Here is a 12,324-nt window from a genome sequence, read left to right as displayed (position 1 = left end):
AAGACCTGGACAACATCCAGGCTTGGGCTCATAAGTAGCAAGTAACATTTGCACCAGACAAGTGCCAGGCAATGACCATCTCCAACAAGAGAGAGTCTAACCATCTCCCCTTGACATTCAACGGCATTACCATCGCCGAATCCCCCACCATCAACATCCTGGGGGTCACCATTGACCAGAAACTTAACTGGACCAGCCATATAAATACTTTGGCTACAAGAGCAGGTCAGAGGCTGGGTATTCTGCGGCGAGTGACTCACCTCCTGACTCCCCAAAGCCTTTCCACCATCTACAAGGCACAAGTCAGGAGTGTGGTGGAATACTCTCCACTTGCCTGGATGAGTGCAGCTCCAACAACACTCAAGAAGCTCGACACCATCCAGGACAAAACAGCTCGCTTGATTGGCACCCCATCCACCACCCTAAACGTTCACTCCCTTCACCACCGGCGCACAGTGGCTGCAGTGTGTACCACCCACAGGATGCACTGCAGCAACTCGCCAAGGTTTCTTCGACAGCACCTCCCAAACCCGCGACCTCTACCACCTAGAAGGACAAGAGCAGCAGGCACATGGGAACAACACCATCTGCACGTTCCCCTCTAAGTCACACACCATCCTGACTTGGAAATATATCGCCGTTCCTTCATCGTTGCTGGGTCAAAATCCTGGTACTCCCTTCCTAACAGCTCTGTGGGAAAACCTTCACCACATGGGCTCCAGCGGTTCAAGAAGGTGGCTCACCAACCCCTTCTCAAGGGCAATTAGGGATGAGCAATAAATGCCGGCCTCGCCAGCAACGCCCACATCCCATGAACGAATAAAAAAAATACATAATCTGCCCCTCTGACACCAGATTATTCCATTTCTGCCACTCCACCACTAAGTTCCAGTCCTTTGGAATTCCCTCCTGAGATTCCTCCCACAGCCACCTCCTTCCCCACTTCCTTCTCAAATCCTTTTTCTTTGATGTCTTTGTTCCCATCTCAGCCCTCTTATTTTTTCCCCTTATTCCTCCTGTTCGGTAGGCACGATTTTTCCTTCTCAATGTAAAGCACTTTGATACATCTCCTGTCAACGAGAATCAAATCAGACCCGTTTCTCTTTGCTTGTCCGCTGAGAGGTTATAGGTAGTATGAGTGAGTCACATGCACTCACGGAGTCTGGATGTATGAACATAGGCACTGCTAGACGAAAAAAGACCAACGGCCATATAGTTCACTTTCTATCATCCTGGTAGTCGCATGATACAACAATAATAGAGTTGTTAACTGATCATAGCAATCAATCTCAATCAATTAGTCCACAACAGACCCATGTAAGGAATCTTACAACACCAGTTTATAGTCCAACAGTTTTATTTGAAAATTACAAGCTTTCGGAGGCTTTCTCCTTCGTCAGGTGACGAAGGAGAAAGCCTCCGAAAGCTTGTGATTTTCAAATAAAACTGTTGGACTATAACCTGGTGTTGTAAGATTCCTTACATTTGTCAACCCCAGTCCATCACCGGCATCTCCACATTACAACAGACCCAGACACGATGCAAGGAAATCCCCCGTGGTGCAGAGCTTTGGGAACCATAGGTCCAAAGTCACCTGTTCCTCCCGACCATGCTACACTTACCACATGTCATGACTCAAATTACTCATATACTGTATTCCAAAATGTTATTTTCTGAAAGAGGTTTATCTAATTTTCATTTGAATGAACCAATACTAACTGCTTCCACCATCTCCCTAGGTAGCTTGTTCCATAGATTGACCATTCACTCACTGAAATATTGTTTCTGCAGATTCGTTTTGAATTTACCCCCCTTCAACCGCAGGCCGTGTCCTCTGGCTGTACTGTTCTGGACAAGGTGAAATATAGCTTGTTATGGTCTACATTATCTAGTCCCTTTAGAATCCTAAAAACAGCATTCATATCATCTCTCAGCCTTCTCTTTTCCAGTGAGACCATGCCAATTTACATAATCCAATTCCTCCATCCCTCAATCATTCTGGTTGCTCCCTTCTGTACCCTTTCAATAGCTGTAATATCCTTTTTGTACTGTATTGACCAGAATTGTACACAGTATTCCAAGTGTGGTTGCACCAATGATTTATAAAGTGGCAAGATTACCTCACTATTTTAGCTCAATATTAACCTTTTAATACATCCCTTCATCTGATTTGCCACTGATGTCTTCACAGGACTAAAAAAAGACTCAAGGCTGAAATAATTTACAGTTTAATCCCTTTAAAGACAATGCTGTCAAAAACGCAAAGGCACAATATCTAAAAATTGTCTCATGAGTGCTCATGAGACGTTAGCCCCACATTGGCTGAGTCCCAAGCAACTACTAAAGTCTTTTACAGTATGAAGTACAACCCACAGAGATGAAAACATCTTTATCTGAATTAATTTCCTGATTGTCTGCATGAACCAGACAAGATTGTAAATTAGTGTCCAATCTTCCATTTTAATGTTTGGTTCATAGAGAGCAACCTCCATTTTAATCCTAACTACTTCAAACTATATAAAATACAGAAATTAGTTCCATCACAATTACATAACTTTTCATATAAAATACTATAAAATTCAGATTATAAATCATATCAGCATATAAACCCTTCCCCTGGCTGTCATTTTTATAAAAAAAACCTACCCTAAAATTTACGGCACAAGTTGAATTTTCAAACTGGTTTTTCTGATCTGCAAATCTAAAACTCAGTCTTTCAGCATGAAGGTCATAGATGTGGTTTGTACACTATATTTAAAAATGGGCGTTGTACTGGTATGTCAATTCCCTGATATTTAGGATAACAAAAAACATGCATCATTTTAAAAATGATAATTGGAATCAAATGTATTCAACAAGGAAACTTACCAATACTTCTATGGAAGGCACTTGCTGGGCCTCGGAATTCAAATTCATTTTGCATGACCATGATCCAGCATTGCCTTCATCCAACATAGTTTTATCATCATCAATATAATGTACTCCCTTCTCAATACACCTCCGCTTTCGAGCCTGCAAAATAACACCATAGAAAAATGGAACCACTCACCTATGAATTTTTAACTCATTCCAGTCCTCAATATGTGTGCTTTTTTTTTTACAAAAACAGAAATGGGTGGTGGCAGTTTTAACCCCTGGAAACATTCTAGTATAATAAATGCCTGACACTGAAATACAAGCCAATGATTAAATCGAGAGGGTCTCAAAGATCATCTTCTAGTCATTTTCTTTTCAATGTGTACTATTGAGTTTTTCTAGTTGATCGGAAGCAATTCAGGTTTCAGCAACTTTAGTGCTATCGAACTGCAGTGAGCAAAATAAAATTTTCTCAAAATGAAAGAGTAGAACAGTGAGGAATTTAACAGTATGCAGCATAATATGATTGGTACTATACAAGTACCAGATTTTCTTTTGGGTGGTGGGGGGGGGGGGGGGTGGGGAAGAGGCAAGGGGTACCAGAACACAGGAAAATAGAGTGCATACTAAAAACCAAAGGAACTGTTCATCATCTGTAGCCATACTGTGACATACTGGTTTGATCTTATTACATGCTTGATCTTTTAGTATGCAATTTCACCTTTCAGTTGAAAACCAATAACACTACCTAAAAGGTTTTTCTTCTTATTTCCTTGCTCCCTTTCCCTTCTTGGTAGTTTAATTGTCAATGATTCTGGGCAACAAAGGTGCACTGACTGCAACATCAGAGATTGAACAATGTCTGAATTCCCTGCATGTTGCATTACTCAAATAATTTATATCTTAACTTAAACATTTGATGGATCTATTTTAAGCCCTTGGCTGGCTTTCCATATGATTTAATCTCATCACAATAATACATCAAACTGACAATGTGTTTTCTAGCTCCAATGGTTACCCTTAATTCCAACAGACTATCCAGCACCACCCTACTAGTTCACAATAGTTAATATTCTAAGAGATCTGTTGTATTATCCTGTGCGATTGCTGCAAACGTAAGATTCCAGAATGAAACCTTCATGTTAACCTAATTAGCAGAAATCCAATATATGCTGATTCATTTATGCTATTTACCACTTAAAATTTCAGTCATGTGTAAATAACAGTATGAAAAATTACCTGTGGGTCATTTAAAGGCATATGGATCCGTTTCCTCTCTGTTTGGAAATCATCATCGCCCTCCTTTAAAGGTGTCTTCATCATGGTGCGCAATTTGGAGGCTAAGGTATTCCTAGGACTACCTGCAGCATCTGAGAAATGAAAAATATTAACTGTCTATATCGTATATCTACATCATTATTATATAATTCTGTGGTTCCGATAATAATTATTTAATTGATTGTCACTACATATTTATTTAATTCCTGGACCTGATATTTATTTAATTCTTGACCCCAATGTTATTTGTTATTCCATTGCTCCAATATTATTTATTTAATTCTGTAGCTCTCTTTCTTTTAATTCCTGACCTACAATATAATGTATTTATACAATTTCTGACCTCCTACTTCATGTATTTAATTCCTGCCACCCAATATTATTTATTTGCCTTCAATATTATTTGTTTAATTAATTGGTTGTCTCTAATAATATTTAATTAATTCATAGACTCTAAGGATGCATGTTGGCCTACCAGCTCAGCTCCAATACTATTTATTTTACTAACTAACTGTTGTTCTAAAACAACATATCTTTCGACTCACCTCAGCAGCACCATGGATATCCCATATATTAACATCTTTCATATAGAGCACAATTTCTCACACTTCAGACGTCACACTTTAAATATACCCTCCGACTCAGTAAGCAACGCCATGGAAGATCTGATAGTATTGTAGGAAATGTACAATTAAAATAATACGGCGTGGAATAGCTCCAAATTTCTATCCTTGTATGCAACGGAAGAGCTCTTGTATTATTAATTTGTGGTTTGTGTGAAGCTTTTGAAATTAAGTTTTCATTTGATATTACTTTCCCCCACATTTTTGTAAGACATTTTTCTCTCCACCTCCTTTTCTATGCATTATTCCACTGAGAAAGCATAAAGCCAGCCTGTTTTCCCCATTTATGCCAATGCCAGGTTGAACCAGAGGTGCGCACAAGCAACAAGGACTGACTCAGACGCCAATCTTCCTTCCTTTCTTCTGATGAACTGGTTTACCTGCAATTGCCTGATGCCTTACATTGGCTCACCGGTTTACACTGTTCCATGGGTGTCAAACAGCTTGTGGTACTTAGCCCATTCCCACGTGTACATTCAGACAGCAAGTGCAGGCTATTTAGCAATGCAGGGAGAAATCATAGTCACGCCCAATCAAGTCTTTACCAGATGCCCACAAACGCACACACTCTAGGAGAGGTCACTGGATAGGAATCAGGAGCGGGAAACCTGTATAATTACCCCCTCTCTAGTTCATCAGCACTGAGGCTAACTGTAGCAGCCCTACTGCTACCATGGCTGAGATCAGCTACCTCAGCAAAATCAGAAATTGAACCTGGGATCTTTTGATCTCTACGGCTTGGTTATGACTAGCTTTATCATCTGAGCCATCATTGTTGCGTTGAATCCGACATTCGACAACCATTTCGTACCAGGCACTATTTGGTATTTTTCTGGGACTAGGAACTCCAAATGACATGAAACCAAATAATACATATAGCAGTGAATGGGTTACATGAAAAGTCATAAGAACATTCACACACAAACTTAAAGAAATTTCATAGCCAGTTAGTACTTACTTCACTACCTCTCCAAATGAATGGGTATTAATTGAAAAATTCTTGTTACTTAATGAACATGCAATGGATAAATAAATTACAGAAGGTTGTTACCTTGGTTGGAGCTTGGTGAGGATTTTCCATTTGCTGCAATAGCTGGACTGGTCTGGCTTGTTGCTGCTGTTTGAGAAGACATTCTTGCTATGTGACAGGCACAGGTGCATACTGGAAGGTTTTCTTGTTTCTTACAATCATTCAGGCAACTTTCATTTCCAGTTTTCTCTGCATAAAATAAATTGTTCATTAATACTAGAAGCAACACATTTATGATGCGACAACTTTTGTTACCCAATACTAGGAATGTCACAATGCTGTACTAACATAGCACAATATACAAAACCGATGATTATAGTGCAGATAAACTGTTAGGCAGTGCAGCCTATTAGAACAGAAGTGTGTAACATCATAAGATTGTTGGGTACAGGTTTGATATTCAACAAGTTCCCTATCTCAGCTGTATTACAAATGCAGGTCAGGCACCTTCCTAAAATGTAGGAGGAATCAGGGGCAGGTCTCCCATGGGCCTCTCTTTCATACTTCTTAGTAGCCAATCAAGACCAGCATTGGGAGAGGCCTGATGGCAGATCACTCATATGCCTTCTCAAACTCTAAGTGGCCCTATAAGGCCAAGATAGAAGAAAAGAACTGTTTTTTTTTAAAAAGGCTCAAACTAGGATGGCTCAACGAGTTTAGTCAGTCAGTCAGTGGCTGAGTCATACAAACTAGGAAGGTCCCAGATTCAGACCCCAGTCGGTACCGAGTCGGATAATCTCGTTTTGGGTTTCGATACTGCACCACAATTGACCACGGTACTGCTGGGTTAGGGCGGTGGGAAAGAAAAATCAGGTATAATTTCTGCTCCTGCGAGGGGGAGGGGAACTTTGATAATTATAATTTCTACAGATTTGCTATTTAAGGATAGTGAATCAAGTAACAAAAAAATATATGGGCTTGTGCAAAAAGGCATGGCATCCCTGCTAAATAATATATTAAACCAGAAGACCACACAACCACTGAATAATCCAGTATCTTTCGACAACATAGATCCATTCAGAAGTTTTCGTGTCACTTAGCTCTCGTAATTTACATAATCTAAACCCTTCCACAAGATTACTGCTTTGTGATCTGCTGTAAGCCATCTAGTATCATCCATGTGATCAGTCCTGCATATCCACTATTATCTATAGTTATCTTTCATAATGGCAAAAGGGGTTAGTATATACCATCCAGTAGTAAGTAGAACATTTGACTATAGAAAATGAATATTTGTCTCCAGTGGTTTTTGATTTAGTTCCATTTCATTTTTTTTCCAATATATTTTTCTACCAATAATGGTGTTCTACAAAAGTTGAAAGATTTCTGTATTATGTTACATATCGAAGAATCACCTTCCACTTATAGCTTACCCCAAATGACAAATCAGGCACTTGCTTAGCCAGACCAAAGAACTTTAAGATGGAGTTTAAGTTAATTCTGAATGTTTCAAATTGGCTGCTGAACATTATAGCACTGCCCACATGATACTTTACTTGTGTATGGACTATTCTTATTTTTCACTCAAGTGAATTATTATTCATTTGCACAGTGAAGATAACTTTTGTATCAAAGCAAGAAGGCATAACATACAGTAAAAAGTGCACTGTTAACCCTTCATAGCTTCAGATAGTACCCGAGGAAATAAACAGTAAACCATACCATATTGAGATTGTTGCCAGGCCAACGTAGAGCAAAGCAGTGCAAGACTCTTTCCACTCCCAGTCGGGCTCTCTAACAGACAGTGCTGTTGGCTGTTCAAACCGCGAACAATCTAAACAAAAACAAATCAGACCAATGTGGATTTCTCCATTTATTCAGCCAGTCACAACATCAAGAACAAAAGAGTAAATAATAGTGAGATAATTGTACTTTAGACTGTAATGCTAAGTTAGCGCTGAAGAAAACTTGATAAACTCGACAAACTCTCCTTTCATTGATCCAACACATGCAGAAACCTATCGCCGTATCAGGTCTGTTTGCCCAACATGGAGTGCACACATTCTACCTTTAGGGACATAAACCATTTAAATCCAAAAACATTAGATCGGCAGAGCTAAGGCTTAAGAACCCTCAAGTTGAGGTACTGCTGAAGTTTAAACAGCTCAAACAATATAGCAAATCACCTGTAATCTACCCACTGCTTGTAGGCTTTCCGCTGCTTGCCCAGCTACAACTGCCTTACCCTTTAGGGCTTTAGCTGACAGGGTTATCTTCAGCCGAGTTGGAGGAATCCCAGCTCCCAGTGACAGGTTTACCCCTCAAGATTCCATTAGTGAGCCAGGCTGGCTGATCGATCTTTAACAATGCTCTGGAACACTGCAAACACTTGTCTGGCTCAGGTATTCGATTACCAAATCTGCTACATAGGGTTATTTTGATTCCAAACTTCTATCATCAGATGTGATGTTTTAGAGCCAACTTGGCCCTAAAGGGACTCCACCTATCAACTGACTCCACCCATCACCTACTCACCTCCAAGAAGAATAGTCACAAGTAGTCACTATTCTTTCAATTGTGTGTTCAAATATCTGAATATATAAAACCAATACACTTACTGAATTCATCATGGCAAGCTGAGATGGGTATGCCTTGCAAGGAAAAAGAATTTTCACTCCACCAATCGTGTATTCTGACTCTGATGATGCCATTTTAATTAGCTAAACACGATTCACATCAAGCAAATGAAGCCTTAGTGTTTCAATCTACAAAGGAAATTTATAAGTCTTTAACAGAACAGAAGAACATATTCAATATTAAAATGCATTCATTTCCCTTTTCAATACTACACAAAAAGCTATTAGTTAAACTCAAAGCTGTGGGGATTCAGGGTAAACCTTGGGAATGGATAAGAAAAAAAACTGGCTGGAGTACAAGTACTGAATGGAAGAGTTATGTTGGGCTGGTGGGGGGGCATATTGAGCGGGGTACCCTGGCCACCTGTGTTGGGACCACTGCTATTTCTAATTTATATAAATGATGTGGGTTCAGAAATTCAATGCCATGCGATCAAATTTACAGATGATAAACCAGAAGGGGCAGTGGAATCAAAGGAGGTAACTCAGAAATTAACAGAATGAGTTGGACAAAATATGTATGTGGGCAGAAGAATGGCAGATGATGCTTGACGCAGGCAAGTACAAAGTACTTCACATGGGAAGGAAAACAAAGCAACATGAGTAGTGATGAAATAGCTGAGGATAAAGCCAAAAGAGATCTAGGAGTCCTAGTAGACTCAACACGCAATATGTCCAACCAATCCAGAGCAGCAGTTAACAAAGCTAAAAGAATGCTAAACTACATAGCGTTGGAGGCAGAGAAAAATCACAATACTGATCCCTAATGTAATTGCTGAGTCATGAGAAAAGACTGGAGAAATTTGAGCTTTACAGCATGGAAAGAAGGCATCTGAGAGGTTACCTTATAGAGCTATGTACGATAGTTACGGAAATGGAAAAGGTAAATTTGGAATATTACTTTAAATTGTGAACAAGCAGACAAGTAAAAAGTAAATTTAGGGCTAACATTAGGAAATGCATTTTCACAGAGTGATCAACTTATGGAATAGTCTTCCAATTACAGTAATGGAGGTGAAAACCTGGGTTCATTCAAGAAACAAGTGGACTTTTGGATCTTTCTGGGAGGATGAATTTAGATGGTCCTCCCTCATCTCTAAGCATCGTGATCTTGTGTGATTACCATGACAGACTTGTAAGTCTGCATGGTGCAACGAATAATATTGATGTAGTCTCTCATGCAAACACCAATTATCAAAATGCCTATTAATAATTTTTAAATGTCTAAATAGTACCTTAAAACTGATAGGTAATTCTGAAATGTCTGTTGACATTCTATAAACAGAAATACATTTCGGAAAGCATAAACCTTTTCAAACATTTTTGTGTAAGTTATTTAATAGTTTGTTTGTATAACATACAGGATCTAATAACTGCTTTCATTAGAGATGTTATTCTTTATACCGAAAAGTAGAAAATGAGTAGTATTTAGTTATATCCTATTTGTATGTAATAGGTGTCCACGTCAAACAGTGTCTCTTTCAACTTCTATCATCGCTGATTATCAATGCAAATTTTGTAAGTAGTCCAATGCATTCAAAACATACTCTATGGCTATTTTTAAATGGTAAAAACAATACCTAAACTGCAATGCTGCCCAACGTTGTTAGAAAACACATCAGCACACAAAGTTCAATCATTCTGCTGTTTCATTTGTTACAGTATGATGATTTAGCAAAATTAGCATCTTCTTACTTTAAAATGATTCACCATATACACATGAAAAAATACCAGAACTTCAAAATATTCCATAAATGGTGTTGCTAATTGTACCACTAATACCATCTACTCACTTTAAAGAATTAATTCTCAGGAGAGACTAGTTATTTTAAACATGGACAAACTATACAAATTCCAGCTGTTTATTCTTGTCCAGTTTGACTGATATTTATCAACGAGTCTGTTGCTTACAAGCCGCACAATACTTGTCACATGCTTTTATCATAGGAGGAATTACCCAAAACTCTTACAATAATTATTGATGACAGCAAGAATGTCATTACTACTGTAAAGAATGTAAAATATTAAATTAAAATTGCCCTAGCAACAATCTACTAATCAAGTTAATAGGGGCAAAAATATTTCAGTTATTCAGAATACCATCAGATGCCATGATCAGAGACTCAGTACACTGGAGGATGATTATTCATACATTTACCTGGCTGCTAATTGTGGAAGCTAAATATGTTTCTGCATGTTTTATTGGGGAGGGGGGGGGGGGGGGGCGAAGGGGCTCCAGTTGCACAGCTTTCTTGTAATTTATATGCATATATTTCTACTGCGTTATTTCAAGGTAAGAATAGTATTTAAATCCACTAAGAATAATTCAAACATTTCCATCTGACAAGATAACTTGCACTTATATAGCACCTCCAACACAGAGAAACATTCCAGGGCACTTCATAAGTAGGCGTAAGGAACATTGATGTCAAACTAGGAAGAAAGAAGAAATTGCATTTCTACAAGGCCTTTTATGTCCTTAGAATGTTCCAAAATGCTTCACAGCCAAGTCATTACTTTTTCAATGATGGCGGAGTCCAGCACGTAAGTGCAAAAGACAAGGCTAAAGTGTCTGCAACCATCTTCAGCCAGAAGTGCCGAGTGGATGATCCATCTCGGCCTCCTCACGATATCCCCACCATCACCGTAGCCAGTCTTCAGCCAATTCGATTCACTCCACGTGATATCAAGAAATAGCTGAGTGCATTGGATACAGCAAAGGCTATGGGTCCCGACAACATCCCGGCTGTAGTGCTGAAGTCTTGTGCTCCAGAACTAGCCGCGCCTCTAGCCAAACTGTTCCAGTACAACTACAACACTGGCATCCACCCGACAATGTGGAAAATTGCCCAGTTATGTCCTGTCCACAAAAAGCAGGACAAATCCAATCCGACCAATTACCGCCCCATCAGTCCACTCTCAATCATCAGCAAAGTGATGGAAGGTGTCGTCGACAGTCCTATCAAGCGACACTTACTCACCAATGCTGAGTTTGGGTTCCGCCACGACCACTCAGCTCCAGACCTCATTACAGCCTTGGTCCAAACATGGACAAAAGAGCTGAGTTCCAGAGGTGAGGTGAGAGTAACTGCCCTTGACAGCAAGGCAGCATTTGACCGAGTGTGGCACCAAGGGGCCCTAGTAAAATTGAAGTCAATGGGAATCAGGGGGAAAACTCTCCAGTGGCTGGAGTCATACCTAACACAAAGGAAGATGGTAGTGGTTGTTGGAGGCCAATCATCTCAGCCCCAGGACACTGCTGCAGGAGTTCCTCAGGGCAGTGTCCTAGACCCAACCATCTTCAGCTGCTTCATCAATGACCTCGCCTCCATCACAAGGGCAGAAATGGGGATGTTCGCTGACGATTGCACAGTGTTCAGTTCCACTCGCAACCCCTCAGATAATGAAGCAGTCCGTGCTCGCATGCAGCAAGACCGGGACAACATCCAGGCTTGGGCTCATAAGTGGCAAGTAACATTCGCACCAGACAAGCGCCAGGCAATGACCATCTCCAACAAGAGAGAATCTAACCACCTCCCCTTGACATTCAACGGCATTACCATCACTGAATCCCCCACCATCAACATCCTGGGGGTCACCATTGGCCAGAAACCTAACTGGACCAGCCATATAAATACTGTGGCTACAAGAGCAGGTCAGAGACTGGGTATTCTGCGGCAAGTGAGTCACCTCCTTACTCCCCAAAGCCTTTCCACCATCTACAAGGCACAAGTCAGGAGTGTGATGGAATACTCTCCACTTGCCTGGATGAGTGCAGCTCCAACAACACTCAAGAAACTCGACACCATCCACGACAAAGCAGCCCGCTTGATTGGCACCCCATCCACCACCCTAAACATTCACTCCCTTCACCACCAACGCACCGTGGCTGCAGTGTGTACCATCCGCAGGTCCCACAAACAGCAGTGAGATAAATGACCCAGATAGTGGTGTTGGCCAG

General features: G+C 40.3%; 1 protein-coding gene across 2 annotated transcripts in view; it reads right to left on the bottom strand.

The window, feature by feature from the left end:
• brip1 (BRCA1 interacting helicase 1) overlaps positions 1 to 12,324 on the bottom strand; it is a 200,265-nt gene that overhangs the window by 186,240 nt on the left and 1,701 nt on the right. For both annotated transcript variants that reach the window (XM_068008500.1, XM_068008498.1), the window contains exons 2-6: positions 8,346 to 8,492; positions 7,450 to 7,561; positions 5,809 to 5,976; positions 4,096 to 4,226; positions 2,869 to 3,012 (exon numbers count right to left, since the gene is read on the bottom strand). In XM_068008500.1, coding sequence (XP_067864601.1) covers positions 2,869 to 3,012; positions 4,096 to 4,226; positions 5,809 to 5,976; positions 7,450 to 7,561; positions 8,346 to 8,438 — 648 coding nt within the window. In that variant the 5' untranslated portion in view covers positions 8,439 to 8,492. The remainder of the gene's footprint in view (positions 1 to 2,868; positions 3,013 to 4,095; positions 4,227 to 5,808; positions 5,977 to 7,449; positions 7,562 to 8,345; positions 8,493 to 12,324) is intronic.

This window comes from Heptranchias perlo, chromosome 28 (genome assembly GCF_035084215.1).
Source record: "Heptranchias perlo isolate sHepPer1 chromosome 28, sHepPer1.hap1, whole genome shotgun sequence".
NCBI classification, from domain to species: domain Eukaryota; kingdom Metazoa; phylum Chordata; class Chondrichthyes; order Hexanchiformes; family Hexanchidae; genus Heptranchias; species Heptranchias perlo.
This window is presented reverse-complemented; position numbering and strand designations above follow the sequence as displayed.